The 18,865-nt window shown below is 45.8% G+C and overlaps 1 protein-coding gene across 1 annotated transcript in view; it reads right to left on the reverse strand.

Moving 5' to 3' along the window:
• SYCP2L (synaptonemal complex protein 2 like) overlaps nt 1-16,442 on the reverse strand; it is a 139,430-nt gene extending 122,988 nt beyond the window's left edge. The window contains exons 1-8 of the mRNA XM_051855852.2: nt 16,091-16,442; nt 14,968-15,036; nt 13,311-13,448; nt 13,100-13,223; nt 9,331-9,431; nt 8,953-8,977; nt 279-364; nt 77-165 (exon numbers count right to left, since the gene is read on the reverse strand). Coding sequence (XP_051711812.2) covers nt 77-165; nt 279-364; nt 8,953-8,977; nt 9,331-9,431; nt 13,100-13,223; nt 13,311-13,448; nt 14,968-15,036; nt 16,091-16,162 — 704 coding nt within the window. The 5' untranslated portion in view covers nt 16,163-16,442. The remainder of the gene's footprint in view (nt 1-76; nt 166-278; nt 365-8,952; nt 8,978-9,330; nt 9,432-13,099; nt 13,224-13,310; nt 13,449-14,967; nt 15,037-16,090) is intronic.
• Nucleotides 16,443-18,865: the final 2,423 nt, after the last annotated feature.

Raw genomic sequence — 18,865 nt, forward strand, 5'->3', positions numbered from 1 at the left:
CATGTAAGAAGACAGACTGAAGTAGCACCACGATGAGATTTTGTCTAACAACACTTAACAGGACAAGATTACTTACATAAGACGACACACGCTTTCTGACAGAGGAAGTTTTCTCCTCTCTTCCCGAGGTACAGCTTGCAAAATGAAGTTCAAAGTCCTCACAGCCTTTTCAGAATTGGAGAAGGCATTCGTGGGAAAGAAAGAAAACAGAGACCTATGCACAGCCTTCTTTGAGGCTTCTGGAGCTCTTGTTATCTGTTTTCTTATTTACAACTCACCTCTTGTTGAATCATATGACTTATAGTCTTTTCTGTCACCAGGAATCCTAAGCTGAGTATGAAGGAATCCAACATCTGAATTTTCCCTGAAAGCACATTTTAAAAGAATCAAATTCATGCCAAAAAAAATATATAATAAGGGGAATAGGCATTTAGCCTAGTGGTTAAGATGCTGGTATCCCATATCACAGTACTTGGGCTCAGTTCCTGGCAAGTGCAGACCTGGGGAGGCAGTGGCAATGACTCACATAATTGAGTTCCTGTCACTAACATGGGTGACCTGGGTTGAGTTCCTGGCTCTCAGCTCTGGCTCCAATCTAGCTCCAAATGTATGGGCATTGTGGGGAGTGAACCAACAGATGGCAGACATCTCTAAGTCTCAAAGAGAGGATGAGTAGGAGGAAGAAAAGGAGAAGCAGGAGACAAAACAGAAGCTGAAGACTTGGCAGACACAGAGGCAGTGGAAGGAGCAAAAGCCGAAGTGGAAGAGGTACCAGCAGAAGCAGCAGATAAAGCAGAAACAGTAGCAATGAAAGAAAAGACACAGAAAGAAACAGAAAGAGCAGCAGCAGAAATAGAAGGAAAAAAGCAGCAGCACTAATACAAGCAGAAGAAACAGCAGAAATAGGAGCAGGAGCTGCACAAAAGTAGCAGCAACACACACACACCAGCAGCAGCAGCAGCAGATGCAGCACATGCAGCATAAGACGCAGAAGCAACAGCGGCAGAATCAGAAAAAGCAGGAGCTGAGGAGCTGCAGGAGCAGCCACAGGAGGGGTAGAGCAACAGAGGCTAGAAGAACGCAGAACCGGCAGGACAGCAGATTCAGCACAGGGAGCAGCGGCAGCAAGATCTAGAAGGAGCCACAGCAGCAGAGGAAGCAGAGGCAGAAGTCAAACAGGCGGCAAAGAGGAACACCCAGAAGCAGCAGCAGCACAAAAGACAAAAACCGGAAACAATTGCTTGTGCTGAGTGTGCTCTGCTTCTGCAGGAGAAACAGCAGCAGACTCGGCAGATGCACAGACAGAAGTGGACACAGCAAACATATCAGCAAGAGCAGGTGATGCAGGAGGAACAGCAAGAGTGAGATGGTGATGACTCCAAACAATGAGGCGGCAAACAGTATGAAAGCCACTGGAGCAGTAAATGATTCAGGAATGAGGAGGTCTGGGCAGGAGACAAGTTAGTCTGTTTCAAGTTTTAAAAAACCCAGGAGCAGGCATTGTGGTACAGGGGGTTAAGTCCTTGCATCCCATGTCCATATTGGAGTGCCCCCTTGTTCAGCTTCCAATCCAGCTCCCTGTTAATGGTCCCAGCTGTCAAGACCATCTGGAGAGTGAACCAGCAGATGGAGGATCTTTCTGCCTTTCAAGTAAGGAAACCTCCTGGGTGAGTATTGTGGCACAGGGGGTTAAGCTGCCCCCCTTTTTAAAATATTTGAGAGGCAGAAGGCAGAGTTAGATCAATCTTACGTCTCCCAATTCATTCCACAAATGGCCACAATGGCCAGAGCTGGATCTATTGAAAGCCAGGAGCTTCTTCCAGGTCTCAGAGTGCAGGGGCCCAAGCACATGGGCCATGTTTAGCTGCTTTCTCAGATGCATTAGGAAGGAGCTAGAACAATGACTTGATCATCCCTTGTCCTGACTGTCGAGGAACAACTTACTATTTTATTCCTTTTAGTTTTTTGTTCTACTTCGTACCATTGGTTGAACTCTATAATTAACACATATTCTTAGGTGTTGAAACTTAACTGAGAAGTGATCCCCATTAAATATAAGAGTGGGAATAAGAGAGGGAGGAGACGTGTAGTTCAGCACATGCTCAACCAGACTTATCCCTAATGGTAGTTAGAAATGTGCCAAGGGATTCTAATTCAATCCCACCAAGGTGGCATGTACCAATGCCATCTCACTAGTCAAAGTGATCAGTTTCAGTTCATAATTGATCATAATGATAGGACTAAGTCAAAGGGATCACATAAGACTAGTGTCTGCTAATACTAACTGATAGAATTAAAAAGGAGAGAACGATCCAACATGGGAAGTGGGATACACAGCAGACTCATAGAAGGGCAGATGTCCTAAACAGCACTCTGGCCTCAGAATCAGCCCTTAAGGCAGGCGGATCTGGCTGAAAAGCCCATGAGAATATTTCAGGCATGGAAAGCCAAGACACCATGGGAAAAGAAAAAAGAAAAAGTGACCTAAATGAAAGATCTCTGCGAGTGAGATCCCAGTGGAAAGAAGGGGCCAAAGGAGGAGGTATCTTTCTCTGAAGGGAGGAGAGAACTTCCACTTTGATTGTGGCCTTTTCTAAACAAGATCAGAGTTGGCAAACTCAAAAGGCTTCCAAATCCTTAGCAGCTCATGACAAGAGCCTCGGGTGATTACTGACATCATAAATGAGTGTGTCAATTATTAAATCAATAACAGGAGTCACTTACTCCTCATGTAGGATCTCTGTCCTTAATGTGTTGTACTATGAATTAACAGTATAACTACTACTCAAACAGTACTCTATACTTTGTGTGGGTGCAAACTGTTGAAATCTTTACTTAGTATACACTAGATTGATCTTCTGTATATTAAAAAAAAAAAGTGGAAGAACTAGGACATGACCCAGCACCCATATGGGATGCCAGCACTGCAGGTGGTGGCTTTACCCACTAAGCCATAGCACTGGCCCCAAGCTGCCCCTTGTGAAACCAGCATCCCATATCAGAATGATAGTTTTCCTCACAGCTAATCTGCCTCTGATCTGACTTCCTGCTATTGAGCCTAGGAAGGCAGTAGATAATGGTCCCAGTGTTTTGGCCCCTGCCACCCATGTACGGGACCAGGATGGAGTTCCTGGCACCTGGCTTTGACCCATCCCAGATATAGCTGTTGTAGCCATTTGGGGAATAAACCAGTGGATAGAATCACTCTCTTCCTGCCCCCTACCTCACACTGCCATTTTGCCTTGCAAAGAAAGAGACCCCAAGGCCACATAGGTGGCCACTAAGGAAAACAGCAGGACGTGCAGTGCGACTATGCTCTGAACAAACCTCAAGTAAAGCTGTTTACCTGGACTAAGATGTGCAGCTCCTACAGTCTCCAGTTGTTTAGATGTGCTTCCTGCATTTGTATATAAAAATGAAAATTGTGCAAGGTCTTACACTGACAGAGAAGCAAGCATTGAGAGCAAGACAGAGCTCTCGTCAGCTGCTTCACTCTCCAAATGTCCAAAATGGGAGGAACAGACCAGGAACTCAGTCTAGGACTCTTCTGTGAATGGTAGGGACTGAGCCATCTGAACCATCACCTACAGTCACCCAGGTATACGTTGTCAGGAAGCTGGAATCGGGAGCAGAGCCAGGAATCACACCAGACACAGGGCGTGAGCATCTTAAGCAAGACTAAACCTCTGCCCCTAAGTAGGCATTTTTAAATGAAGTGTTGGCCTTAACTAAATAGCGAATCACAGAAACTTCAACAGCTCTTCATATGTCAGCACACAGTGAAAAGAACCAGGCTATGTAGTACTATTTTATGTTTACTAAACAAAAACACGTTTTTCATACACATGTTATGACATCAAATGACAATTGTAAAATTCATGATAGTGTTCTAACAGAACTTGGAGAGGCTCAGATGTAGAATTTAGATATGCCAATTATTCATATTTGCAGTTTTTAACTCTGACAGAGCAAGGACATAAGCCTTAGAGCCATTTTAATTCCTTGCACACATAACTGACAGCAGATCCAATCCTGCAAGGGCTACCGAGCCCCCTGCATTCTTCCTCAAACCAGCTCGACCCTGCCTCAGTCTTACTAGCCCACACAAACTGATCATTGTCACCTAACACCCTCTCCCTGGTGACCCTCAGCTGCCTTGTCTATATAGACGAGGATTATATAGACAAGGATTATATAATCCGCTATGTATTCACCTGTATATGGGCCAATAATGAGCCACCTCTCAGCTTTATTCCCTTACTAAACTTGTATCTGGCTGTGGGTTCATAGCATGCCTCCTCTTTGTCCTGTCTTTTCCTTACAAGCTCAAGAAATAGGAACCCAAACCAGGAAGCAGAAATATAGAAGACCCCTCTTCAGTCCAAAATAGTTCCATGGATATTGCCAGGTGATCTCTGGAACCCAGCTGGACAGTGAGAGACCTTTAAAGTATTTGTGCACCTTGCTGACCAGCAAATGCCAGGTGTCATTCTATTTTAAGATTAGTAGGAGAAACCAACAGCATGTGGCTGTTAAAGAGAGAAAAGGGTGATGGCTCAAGAGGCAGAAGTGACATGAAAAACGCTTACTTCAGGAAGCAAAGATCTAGGAAGCATCCAATCTGTCTTCTCACAGTGAGTTCGGTGATAAAAGATTAGCTTTGGGGCCAGCATTGTAGCATAAAGGGTTAAGCCACTACTTGCAATGCTGGCATCCTGCATGAGCACTGGTTCAAGTCCCAGCTGCTCTACTTCTGATCCAGCTCCCTGCTCATGTGCCTGGGAAAGTAGAAGATGGCTTGTCCTTGGGCCTCTGCACCCACAGGGGAGATCCAGATGAAGCTCTTGGCTTCAGCCTGGTCCAGCCCTGGCCATTGTGGCCATTTGGGGAGTGAACCAGCAGATAGAGGACCTCTCCTCTTACTCTGTATCCCTCTCTCCCTCTCTCCTCTCTAACTCTGACTTTCAAATTAAGTCTTAAAAAGATTTGTTTTGTTGGGGGCCAGCCCTGTGGCACAGCAGGTTAATGCCCTGGCCTGAAGCGCGGCACCCCATATGGGTGCCAGTTCTAGTCCTGGCTGCTCAATTTCCAATCCAACTTTCTGCTATGGCCTGGGAAAGCAGTAGAAGATGGCCCAAGTCCTTGGGCCCCTGCACCTGTGTGGGAGACCTGGAAGAAGCTCCTGGCTCCTGGCTCCGGGTCGGCGCAGCTCTGGCCATTGTGGCCATCTGGGGAGTGAACCAGCGGACAGAAGACCTCTCTCTCTGCCTCTCTTCTCTCTCTGTAACTCTTTCAAATAAATCAATCTTTAAAAAAATTAGCTTTGCTAGAGAAGGCAATAGTCTAAAGTGAAGAGATACATAAATAAGAGATGCTATAAGAAAAATTGAAACTATTCTAGCTATTTCAACTTGGAGGAATTTAACAAGGCATTAGCCTAAAGACAATAGTAGAGCTGGGAAACCAGACTGGAAACAGTGAGGTAGTCCAGAGATTAATCTCAACAGAAAGCTACTTCCTACCCTCTAGGGGCTGGAGTGTCACAAAGAGGAAGTGGTATTAGCAGATCCCAGGAGTTCAGGCCACCTAGCAAAAGCTACTGGTGAGGCCAGCATGGCCACCGCCTGCAATGCCAGCATCCCACAAAAGCACCAGTTCAAGACCCAGTAGCTCAGGTTAAAGTCTAGCTCCCTACTAATGTGCCTGGGAAAGCAGTTGATGATGGCCCAACTGTTTGGCCCCTGTGACCCACAGGGGAGACCCAGATGGAGTTCCAGGCTCCTGGTGTCAGCCTGGATCAGCCCCAACTGTTGTGGCCATTTGGGGAACAAATCAGTGGATGGAAGGTTTCTGTCTCTTTCTTTCTGTAAGTTTGCCTTTCAAACAAATATTTAAAAAAAAAAAAAAAAGCTATTGGCACAAATGGACCAGAGCCACAGGGACTATTCTAGCAGGCTGTCAGCTGGAAAAACACACCTAGGGATTCTATGCAGGGAGAGACAATGGGGAATGGACCTGGGAGCAGAAGCAGGTCACCACCAGCCATGAGTTTCAAGGAAACAAAGACGGATTGCAGAACTGAAGTCTGTAGTAGAAGCAGCAAGAACAGAACTCAAGTGATGACTCAAGAATGGCTATCAAAATGCACAGGGGAAACCGGTACATAGGAAGATAAAAACAAAGATGCGACAGGTGACTTACAGCAACCTCACAAAGAGCAGAAAGAACATCCATCATGTACTAGCAGACATTGCTTTCCTCCACCTGTTATGCAGCAGCCATACTAGTCAGGTGGGACAGACCTGCTCCAGGGGTGAAGCCCGACTGCCTTAAGTGACATGGAGGGACAGACAGACCACTCATCTTTTCACCTTGACTGGTTTAAGTAGCAGGGAATCCAACCAGAGCAAAACTAGGACTTTCGTTTGATAAAGAATATTTCTCCCAGCTGTGAACCAGGAAGCACAAAGCTTCCATTGCTGGCATCTTGCAACCACCAAGAGAAACCAACTTGAGAACACAGAACAGACTGAGGAAGGCAGAATGGGAAGAACTGCAGAGAAGTGGAAAAGAGTTACAGCGAAACTGCTCCGAAACTTCCCCTCTGGATTCTCAGTTCCTTGAGTCAAGAAGTTCTTTTATCATCCATGCCCATTTGAACCAGATGTTCTGTTGCATACACCAGAAGCACTTTAGCTCAGTGATTCTCAACTGTAGGGAATTTTGCCCACCAGGTGACAACTCCATAGTGGCTGAAGATGTCTTCGGTTGTCATGATACAGGTTTGGGATGTTTCTGGCATCCAGCAAGTGGAGGGCAGGGATGCTATTAACTACCCTTCATGTACAAGACGGCCCCCACAACAGAAGAATTACCTGGCTCAAAATGTCGGCAACACCAAAGTAGAGGAAACCCTAGTCTAACTGATCAAAGTATCTAGGAAAAATGCTTTCCTAACAATTGATTCAAAATAAGTCATCAATTACCATACAAATGCATGTGTGTATGTGCTCACAACCATTAATAAGGCGACAAAACAAGGTTATAAAGTGGACAGCCTGAAGAATTATATTGTTCAGAAGCCAGAAAGACTCACATGATCACAAGCTCTGACCATGTCCCACTCACACTGTAGCAATGCTCTCCAAAATAAAACAGCTCATGAAGACAGAATAAGGAACGAAAATATGCGAACATCATGACACAAAGGGGGTTGGTTAAAAAAAAAAAAAAAAAAAGCCCTAAGTAACTTGTCAATGATGTTGGAACACAAGACAAAGCAAATGATAGTTACAAAGATACTCCATTTGCAAATTGCTGAAATCTTTAGAGTTGGTCTTCTGTATATTAAGTTAATTAAAAATGAATCTTAATGGAGAATGGGACAGGAGAGGGAGGATGAGGTAGGGCGGGAGAGTGGGTATGGGGTGGTGGGGGGGGGGGGAAGAACCACTATATTCCTAAAGTTGTACCTATGGAACTTGCATTCATTAAATAAAAGCTTTAAAAAAAAAAAAAAAGATACATCTTATGAGCCTAAAACTCAATAGAAGATGGGGAAGAAATACAAACATGTTAAATTCTTTGCCATATACTATAAAAATAAGACACTATCATTTTTATGTTGGTGATTAAATGGAGTAAGGACGGAAGAATAAAACCACATAAGCCATTCAAACCTCTAGAGGGGGACAGACTGAAAGAAAACATTATCTACAAAGCAACACACAAAACAAAGGAATGCTGAAAATGGAATGCAGGCAGGAGGATACCCTAGTCTCAGAGCAGAGAGGGGATTCATTCTGCCAATGGCAGGATGAGGTATGCAGGTCCATGAAAACACGTTTGTACTTCAGAGAGAAGGATTAGAAGTCAGCTCCATAGAACCTGGGCATGACACCCACTCAAGGTGGCCGTCAGAGGACACACAGGGAAATCTTGCAAGAGGCCAGGCCCTCTACCCAGAGTGGGCTCCAGGCACAAACTTTCACTGCTACCGACTGAAGTGTGTGCCCTTCTCAAATTCACACATTGAACCCTGAAGTTGATGGTATTTGAGACAGGCTATTGGGACTTAATCAGGTTATGTGACATTATAAGTATGGGACTTTGTGATATGATATGGCCCTTGTAAGAGATACAGCTTGGCGGCTCTCTCACCGCTAGGAGGACACAATGAGGATCCTGAAGAAAAATACACCCCAGGACCCAGCAATGCTGGCACCCTGATCATATTTCCAGCCTCCAGAATGGTGAGAAATTCTAATGCCTCTATGTTCTGAAATTTTTGGCTTTACACTTTTAAAAGAGAACGGCATCTCAATCAGCAAGTTAAATCAGCGGCCGGTGCCGCGGCTCACTGGGCTAATCCTCCGCCTTGCAGCACTGGCACACTGGGTTCTAGTCCCGGTCGGGGCGCCGGATTCTGTCCCGGTTGCCCCTCTTCCAGGTCAGCTCTCTGCTGTGGCCAGGGAGTGCAGTGGAGGATGGCCCAAGTGCTTGGGCCCTGCACCCCATGGGAGACCAGGAGAAGCACCTGGCTCCTGCCATCGGATCAGCGTGGTGTGCCGGCCACAGCACGCTGGCCGCGGCGGCCATTGGAGGGTGAACCAACGGCAAAGGAAGACCTTTCTCTCTGTCTCTCTCTCTTTCACTGTCCACTCTGCCTGTCAAAAAATAAAATAAAATTTCAAGTTAAATCAGCAATAGTTAAAGTTGGCTAGTGTGCCTCTCAGGTCCAAATACAACCAAGTAGCAAGATGGTCACAGCAGCAACTAAAGAAAATGTAGCCAGGCAATTAGACATTCTCTTACAACAAAATGCATGTTGTTTCAACATTGTAATATGCCTGGTCAGTAAGTCCAAATATAATGTTTGAACCCACATTACTTATATCCAAATTATTCTCTGTATCAACTCAGTAGCCAGTTAGTAGCCAACAATATACTTACCTTGACTACTACTCCTGGAAATAATCTAATAAAGAGAAAGAAAGGATACAGCTGTTATTCTAAAACAGCATTATAAACTGTAACATTGGTGCTAATGTTGATTAATGGACAGAGGTAGACTTGAAAAAGAACTTGAGAAAGTGTATGGGAGCTTCAATCACTTTAATAAAAATGAACATAGCAATCAGGTGAATATTTATGACAATAAACAACTCTCATTTTTCTTTAACAATGAGTGTGTGTGATCAATGTTTGTTACTTTCACATAATATTCTGATAGAGTCTTTTAGCAAAACTCCCATCTTATGGATAATCAGGCTTTGTAAATAGCTTGGAGATTTCCAAGGGCACGTGCCCAGGAAAGCACCCGATCCTTACCACGGCAGTGTCAAGGAAGTCTCCTACGGCACTGATGAGCGATGCATCCGAGGCTAGGTCTTCCATGATCAGAAATCCTGTTGTTCTTTCGAACCAGGAAACTATGTACTCAGGAGAGAAAACACTGATGGAACCACATGGGACTGAATAATTGCAGTCATTCAATAAAATTTCACAAGGCCATTTTTGCAATAGACCAAAATAGGCCTCAAGACCCTATTCCATGCCATAACATTGCCATTTGGGCCTGGCTCTCAGGCCTCCTACCTGGAACACTAAGAATGGAGCTGGGCTGCTCCAGAATTGTACTAAGCTCTCAGGTTTTCAGCAGGAATTGAAGACTTGGCTAGGGTGGATGCCAGAAAGCTACAGAAAGGGGCTGGTGAGACAGGACAAAAGTCAATGAACCAGGGAAAAACCTGGTGATCCAAGAAGCTGTAGAAAACAAGGTATCAAAGGACATATAGATTTTGGAAAGCACCCTGGAAGTTCTCCTGGTTGCAGTAGATAAGACAGGTAGCCAGGGCTGGGACCTATGTCAAACACTGCCAACTAATCGGAGGTCTGGTTTTTTCATGCAAACATTCAGTCGCTCAGATTGGCATAATTTAAAACAAACTTCTGTCACCTTCCTAGACTATGTTTATTCAATAGAGCAAAGGCCATCCATGGAACATTTTTGCTGAGACCTGCCAGAGAAAGTCCTGCACACATAGTTGGAACTCATCCACGGAGCATGAAGCTAGCAGCACGAGCTTTTGATAAACAACCCTTTACAGAGTCTTAAAAATGCTGCACTTTGGAGCCAAGAACCAGAAGCACTCAGCTGAACATTACAAACAGACCAATCAGACCTCAGCCTTGGATGGGCATTGAGAAAACCTGGAGAGCTTTGGAACTCCTCCTTCGCCCTCTCCCATGCCTGGGACCCACCCCAGACCCAGGATATCCAAACCGCTGGCGATGAAGCCCAGGGTTAACTCTCTCCAGGTGACTAATGTACAGCAAGGTCTGAGAGCCACTGTGTCTCAAGTAATGTTTCTTTTATTCAAATCAGAAAAATAGTCAATTTCAACATCGCCTGGGGCCCAGCATTACAGCACGGTGGGTTAAGCCTTTGCCTACAATGCCGGAATCCCATTTTGGCATCCCATATCCGAGGACTGGTTCAGATCCCAGCTGCTCAACTTGATGGAGCAAAGACATAAGCCTCAGCCATTGTAGCTCAATGCCCAAAGGATAGGTTAAAAAAAGATGAATTTATCCCTTATTCCCAAGTCCCAATTCATTTCATACCCTATTGTTCCCCACCCCACCCCCTGCATTCTTCCCCAGGTTTGGAAACCAGGGGCCAAACTTGAAGAGCCTATATGAAGGAATTCACCTCCACCTACTGGCCCCCACCCGCACCCCTGGCCCACCTAAGTATAAGCTCCCTGCCAAATGTTCCGTCTGGGTGCACACTGACAGTCAATCTATGCAAGTCTTTTTCTTTGAACATTCAGTCTGGCTGCGAGTCTGTACCCTGTCTCCTCTCTGTTCTGCACCCGTTTCCTTACATTTGGTGCCCCGTGTGAGGTGGCAACAATCTGTACCCCTTTTTATACTGCTTCCCATCCAGCTCCCTGTTAACGCCCCTGGGAAAGCAGATGATGGCCTAAGTGCTTGGTCCCCTGCCACCCATGTAGGAGACCTGGATGGGGTTCCCGGATCCTGGCTTTGCCTTGGTACAGCCATGGCTCTTGTGGAGTGAACCAGCGGATGGAACATCTTTGTCTCTCTAGAGATCTGCTTTTCAAATAAGTAAATCTTTAAAAAAAAAATAGAATAAAAAAGATTGAATCATCTGCCTTCTGAGCACCCACCACTATTGAAGCTATATTTTCTCCCTCCTTGAATTCATGCTCAAAATGCTTTAAAATATCATTGTGATGTAACTTACCCCAGGTACTTGCCTCAGGAGGTGACCTCATCTGACTAGGAGAGCCCACCTTTAAGATTTATTTGAAATACAAATTCAGAGACAGAGACATCTTCCATTCACTGGTTCACTCCTCAGATGGTTACAAAGGCAAGGGTGAAGCCAGAAGCTGCAACTCTATCAGGGTCCCCAAATGGATGGCAGGGGCCCAAACACTTGGGACTTCTTCCACTGCTTTTCACAGGCCATTAGCAGGGAGTTGGATCGGAAGTGGAACAGCTGGGACTTGAACCAGCACTCATATGGGGCACCAGCATCATAGGCAGCAAGTGGCATTACCTGCTACGCCACGATGCCAGTCCTATCAAAGGACTATGTTTTAAGTATTTGTCACTATTCTACCTAGCCCCGACCAAAGCCGATCTTTCAGCTCCATCCCAGCCCCCAAATGTATTTTGATGAGCACAGGCATTCAAAGTGAGCAGGGAAATGCCACATTATCTGACCTATACTTGGGAATAAGGACCGTCCCTTATCTAACAGATGCCCTCATGGTCCCCACAGCTGTGTCTGTTAGAAGTCAGGCAGGACAGCAATGACTTAATATGATCTAGGACAAGCTGTTTAATTCTCCTAGATCCTAGAGCATAAAACTAAATCCTTCCTGTAGGAAATTCTTATTCTATGAATAACCTCCAAGCAAATAACTGGATTTACAAATATCAAGTCTAGCATATTGCTTTGATATTATCCATCTCTTCTCCTTGGCCAATGATTACATGAAAAAGTATACATTTTAGGAAGTGCCCAATTATGGTTATGAAATTTTTATTCACCAACTAGAATTCCAATGGAATCTAGAAATTCCTAGTTGACTTCAAAACTCCAGTGAATATTTGATGTTGACACGTAATCAATGTTGGGAGGGCATTCTTAAATCTAAGTAGGGAAATCGGATGGGGACATATTACAATCTACGCTCCAAGAAGTGTCAAACTTCCCCTTAGGATGACACCCTGCTCTGATTCCTCTGGGGTTTTATCTCCTCTTCCCTGCTTCCTGGTGTCTGCAGGACTTTGTATATCTGGGAGTTAAGGGGGGGTTGAATACCAAATGGAATGCAAACTGTTCGCATACCCATGATCTTTGAGAGGCCTTAAAGACACTGGAAGTCCCTGGGAGGAATTTGGAAAGTCCTGCAGTTTGCCTTCTCCTGGGGCAGCCCCCCAAATGAGTGACAGAGGATGCTACAGACATTCTTAGCTCAAGCTGGCCTTAATAAGTTCCAGGTACAGCAGCCCAGGAGGTAAATCAAAGACTGCTACCCACCTGGCCATCTTCCCACCTCCTCGCCAGTAATCAAGTCTCAGGACTGCAGGGATTTTGCAACCTCTGCTGTGCTCCTTGATGCTGTTGGAAAAGGTCTTTTTTTTTTTTTTTAAGTTAAGATTTTATGACTGGAGTGACTGACTAAACCAAAATGTGTTTGCTATTTGTTTTTCCAGATTTATCCAGGAGTTAGAAAGTGGGGAAAGGACAGTGTTATATAGGCAAAGTTTTTGGTGATATTTCTAGGTCTAATCTTGTTCATGAAGTCTACTGAAATAGTTACATAGCCTACTCCCTGTCTACCCCACCCCCAATTTACTGAAATAATGAAACACTCATTGATGAGGTGTGGGTGACTCAGTCCTCAGCACTCCCCAGCATATACATTGGGAAACACTGGAATGGATACCAATTTCTTTTCTGATTTGATCTCAAAGGAACATACAAATGTAGCTAGACAGCTAAATCCACCCTAGCTCTTTAAGTCACCCAGCACCGTATACAATTAAAATCTGACACTTATCTTTGGGATCAGACCCTGCTGAATCAGCAAAGGCTCATCTTCTTTGGGGTCGTCTCTGAAGAACCGCTGAACGCATTTCAGAAGCAGGGAAACATGCCCAAACGCATTTTGATCCAGTTCCTAAGGATTAGACCACACTGTATTACAACTCTCATCACCAGTTATACATAGGTACTTTGTCCACAACACAAACCAAAGTTTACTTGCCTTATTTATGGCTCTACCAAGTTGGTGTAGTAGAAGGTGACTGTATTTTTGAGGATAATGGCTCTCTTTCTGTTGAAAGTATTCTTCGATTTTCTGAAATCCTTTACCATCAAATGCATCAGTCATAAGTGATTGAAGCTGGAAAGGCGATACTCTGCAAGTTACTTTTTACCAAGAACATTTTATAGTAATATTTCTAACATTGTAACAGTTCAATGTGAAATACATGGTCAACATAGAACAGAGGTCTCTTGAATAGTAAACAGTTATTTAACAAATGATCAAAGTTTCTGTTGGCTTATTGAAGCGGGGTTCCTAAGCCAGTGGGCAGCATTAGCATCACCTGGGTGCTTGTTAGCACTTAGTCAGGGGGAGCCCAGCAGGTGATCCTGCTGCATGCTAGAGAACCACCTGGCTTACGAAAACTGCACATGCATCGAAGTGTTTTCTGACAATTGTGAAACACTAAACCTCAGGTTTGTGATCATTAAGTCACAGATGATCCTAGTAGAGGAAACTTAATACTAACCAAGACAAAGTAAGTAAGTTGATGAATTTACAAATTAGCCATAATGAAATTGATTTGCTAGCGGATTATCCAAGATGTATTTTAAGTATGTACACTTATCACTTCCCGGCCTTTTGGCTAAGATCAAGTGAAGTATGTACACTTGCATAATGTCCTTGAAGATCTACTGTGAAAGTCAAGATCTCTTAAAAAAAAAATCCAGTCCAATCCTGCAGACCAAATTACTACATATTTTTAATAAGGAAACCTTTTAGTATATGCAGCTCAAGATTTCACTTACTCTTAGTTCTGGTTTAAATGAAGGAAACACATAAAATTGCTGCATTTAAACACAATCTTTTTTTAAAGTTACAAGCGAGTCTTTAGTGCCAAGTGTGATGAGTGTTCTGCGAGTATTCACTTAGTCCTCACAGCCCCTGAGCTGTTAACAGGTGGCCAGAATAATCACAGCTAGGGTGGGAGAGGCTGAGCCTCCCTACATCACGGAGCTGGGAGGCACGCTCACAATCTCTAACTCAGCAGCACCTTTCTGCTGGCTTCAAACCGTGCTTCCCCTCCTCTCAGGATGAACCTAAACCTGTGGCTGCAGGCCTCTGAGCCATCTGCCCTCTATCCGCTTCTTAATCTACCTTCCCTACTCAGAAGTCCTAGGATAAACGCAGCTCTTCCTTGCAATTCCTGTTCCAAGCCCACTTCCCACATGGCGTGCTCCTCTGATCTCGGTTTGTGGGCCTTCCAGGACCACCAGGTTCCTCCTTGCACCTCCAATTAGTGTCCATCCCAACGCCCTACGTTCCTTCCTGCCTGGTGATCTGTTTCCCTGGCTCTCTGCCAGTCTCTAAACTCCGAGGACAGGAACTGTGCTTGCTTTGTTCACTACTGGCTACCTACATCTAGAGTAGTACTGGGCACAAGGTCCTTTAGCCTAGGAAAGTTGAAGGTATAATTGGCAAGATATAGTGACAAGTTGGATGTGAGAAATTAGAAAAGGAAAAATAAAGATGTCTCTGCTTCTGGCTTGAGAACCGAAGGAACCACTGTGCTGGTGGCCCACAGAGAACCCAGAACTCGATAGAACTAGATAGGGCTCACCCGCACAAAGAATGAGAAACAAAACTTGGTCTTTACCCAAAAAGCATCCTGGGTCTTCCCAACCCCATCATCTTCCTTAACAGACTGCGAAGGATCTTTTTTCTTCTGTGTGCAATAAAAAGACATTTAAAAGTTGTCCAAAGCAATGCATTTCAAGTTTTAAGAAATGAAGGCTTCTTTGTTTTCCTGCACACAAGATTTACTTCCCTATTTCACTCATTACAGGTCTAAGTAAAACAGCAGTTTTTAAGAAGAGCTTTACCCAGCCCTCTTTTAGCATAATCTTTAACAAATAGAACAAAGACCACAAGCACAGCCCAACACATTTGAGTAAATCATCACACACAAAAAAGCTAAACTCCACCGTAGTGGCTATGAAGCAGAATTGTTTACAAGGAATCATTTTCAGATGCTGGGTTGCTAGGTAAGATTAAGCCAAGTGTCTCAAGTCCCGAGTTTGTTTTACCTACAAATTTCAGCGATACTCTAGGGCTCCCATACAGAAATTTCAAAAATCAAACCCCAGGATTTGTGACGGCTTCGTTTTCTTCATGAAGCGATACCCGGCTTTGTAACACATTAATGCCCTATGAAAGGGCAGAATCTCCCCGCCTCCCTCCATTTCAACAGTTAATTTAAAAGTGCACTACACACACAATAGTTTAAAAGAAAAATCTCTAATGTCTAGAGGTGGCGAACGGTCCTACTTCCATATGAACTTGACCAAAAACCCTTATATATCAGTGTATTTTACAATACTATCACCTTCATTCATAAACGTGGAAAAAGGGGCCCAAATTCAGGGTCGCTTTTTCCCCACCAGCATTGCATCCGGAGAACGCCAGCAGGGGCTCCGGCGGCACCGCGACCCCGCCGCCCTACCGGTGGTCACTTGTCGCGTAGGTCACTCCAGCGTCTGGACCCCGGCCGGGAAAACAACCGGAGCTACTGGAAAAGACCTGCCTCGTCCCTCGGGTCCCTCCCTGAGCGCACGGGTTTCCGTCCCGCCGCCCAAACACCCCAGGCAGACCCAAGGCCGTGGCGGCGCTGGCGGCCGCAGCCTGCACCCCGCGCCTCCCGCAAGCTAAACCTGAGCCCGCAGGGCGGTGGCGAAGCGGCCCGGGCTCGGTGGGCGCCAGGTTCCCCAGGGCTCACTCACCCGCGGCATCGCGAGGCTCCCTGCCCGACGCTGCGCAGCCCCGGCCGGTCGCAGGTGCCTCTCGCATTCCATCCACTCCAGAAATTCCAACTTATAAACCCGCCGCTGGGCTCTACTGGAGCTCAAGGTTTGGCAACTCGAGAGTCACGGGCGGGCGCCCGACAAGCACACGCAGGTGAAGACACCTGGGCGCGCGCCTTAAGCGAGAGGGAGGGTCCCAAGCTTGCGAACCTTGGTGTTGACATTTTCCTTCTAGCGAAATTCCAGGCCGGCGGGAGCCGGGGAAGCTGGCTCGCTCTCCACCCTCCGAAGTCCCTGAGATGTTTTTGGTTCACGGCTTTGTGCGGGAACCAGACCTGCAAGGAGGACCACAAAAGAGACGTTTTCTTTTTGTTTTGTTTAGGTGCCCTGCTGTGTGTATGGTGGGGGAGGTTTACATGAATAGGGTAGCAAAGTAAGTTCAGCTGGAGTTTTCTTTAAAAAAAAAAAAAAAAAAAAAAAAAAAAGACCCTATCAAATCCAAACATCCCTTGAGTAAAAAATCGACTTATATTATACAAGACGGTGCGAGTATTTCAGGTCGCGAATCTACTTACGTTCACTTGCTTATTTTAATCTCAGCCTAGCAAATTCATAGGCTGTTCTTTTCCTTTGGAATAAATGGACTCTTACAACATTAAAATAGCAACCAAGACGGTGTGTGTAAAGTATCCTGAATCAATGCAAATATCAGGGCAGGGAAGAACTGAAAGATAATAAAAAGCAGTAATCACAATACTGTTTAGAGAAAGGTTTTCTTAATAGGATGTAGAAAATTTCATAAGCAATTTTTTTAAGATTTATATTATTAGTATGAAAAGCAGAGGGAGAGAGAATTTTCACTCCCCACTGGCTGCAATGCCAGGGCTTGGCAGGCCAGATCCAGGGGCCGGGAACTCCATGCACGTCTTCCATGTGGGTGGCGGGAACCCAGGTGCATTAGCAGGGAGATGGATCAGAAGCAGAGCAGCAGTGACTCAAACCTACTCCACAGGCTTAACTTGCTGAGCCACATCTCCTGCCTCATAATCAATTATTTTCAGATGGGGAGGGGGGGAAGAGGGGAGTATAGTCTTCCAAACTCTACAGTAGCAGTTGCAAACCTTCTTGGAAAATTAAAACATAATAGCAATAGTTATTTATTATACTTTCATTTTGATCAGCTTTCATAAAACTGTAATATCAGTAAAACGTAACTTTATGGCAACTTGGAATGTATATCCTTACTCTTTTCCAACTAAATATGGAAAGGGCTCTGTAACTGTTTTAGATACTTAGAATCCATTTAGAAATCAACTAATTTTCCTTTACATTAAAAAGTGACAGTTTTGGAAGGTGAGTACTCTCTAGGAACACTCCAAAAATGGAGGCAACAAATCTTCTGATGTTGTTTGCATAAGACCAGAAATTGTTATGCATTCTCAAAGATAGCTTTAAGTGACTTGTTGAAGTTAAAAACATTTGAGAGTATTATCTCAAACCATTACATTTAACGGACCATCGATTTATTCAAAATTGAAAGTCAAGGGTTTTAATCTAGCGGTGGAAGACAAAAAGCAACACAAAAGCATCCGAGCGGCAGGAATTGGCGGAACCCTGGGCAGCCAGGCAGGAATCAGAAAGTCAGCGTGAAGAGTCGGCTCGTTTGTCCCCACCACACCTGAGCGGGCGACCACTTGAGAGTGACTTTAATCAGAATCCCTATCAACGACATTTCAGGAAAAAAGAGAACTTTCTTCCGTTAAGTCTGTTCGCCCTTGCTTGAGAGGTCTCCAGCTTCAAGCTAGAGGAAGAAGAAAGCGCGAGGAACTGCCCAAAGCCGGCCTTACCTTCCTCTCCGACGCGCGCCCGCGCCCGCGCGCACACCTGCACCCCGCGCCCACGAGCTCACTGTCCGCCGCCCTGGGCGAGCTGCTCTGAAACCTGCTTAGCTGCCAGGAAGATCGATTTTTCTAAGCAAGCTTCACTGTGCCCTTAGCCGGGGAGGCAGGCGGATGGACACCGTGGACGATCCCTCGCTGCCTGGGGTTGTTGCGCGCCTTAGGTGCACCTGCTTTCCCGCCTTGCGTCAACAGGGAGAACCAATCCCGCGGTGTTGCGCACGGGGCGCGGGTCTCCAGGCTTAGAGCCGTGCTGGTACGGAACAGCTTCTAACAGTGATACGCTCGGCTCTCTTTGACCAGGGTTGGAAACTGTGGGCAGCAAGACAAGAGCTCAGGGAGCAAATTCTGGAAGCGCAGCGCTTTTAGTCGCTTCAGTTGCGGGCGCGTAGGTGAGGCGACCGCATAGGTGAAGACAGCTTGGTCCTAGCCCTGGGAACCACATCGTCCTCGCCAGGGGTCCTCCAGGCCCCCGGGGCCTCACAAGGCTGTGATGGAATAAGTGAGATTTCGTCGTGAGATTGCCACAATATCGATAAGTATGTATTTTTAAACAGTTGTGTTTAGAGAGCGTTGGCAACGTCGGCCCCGCAGTTACGAAAGCTGCAGCTTGAAGGATGTCCAGGCAGCAGAGAGATCCGCAGGTTCTTGGCGACTCAGGCGCCTGGCCCGCCCAGCTCAGCTCCTGGCCCTGGCCAGCTAACTCCGGCGCATCTCGCCCGCCTCCTTCGGGGTCCCCATCCGGACTCCCTTCCCGCCGGCCAGGTCCCCCTGCAGCCCTTGGTGGCCTGGGCGCGCCAAGGCTCGTCAGCACACGGAACGCCCAGTGACCCCTCGAAAGTCCAGAGGCTCCGGG

This window comes from Oryctolagus cuniculus, chromosome 5 (genome assembly GCF_964237555.1).
Source record: "Oryctolagus cuniculus chromosome 5, mOryCun1.1, whole genome shotgun sequence".
Taxonomy (NCBI): Eukaryota; Metazoa; Chordata; class Mammalia; order Lagomorpha; family Leporidae; genus Oryctolagus; species Oryctolagus cuniculus.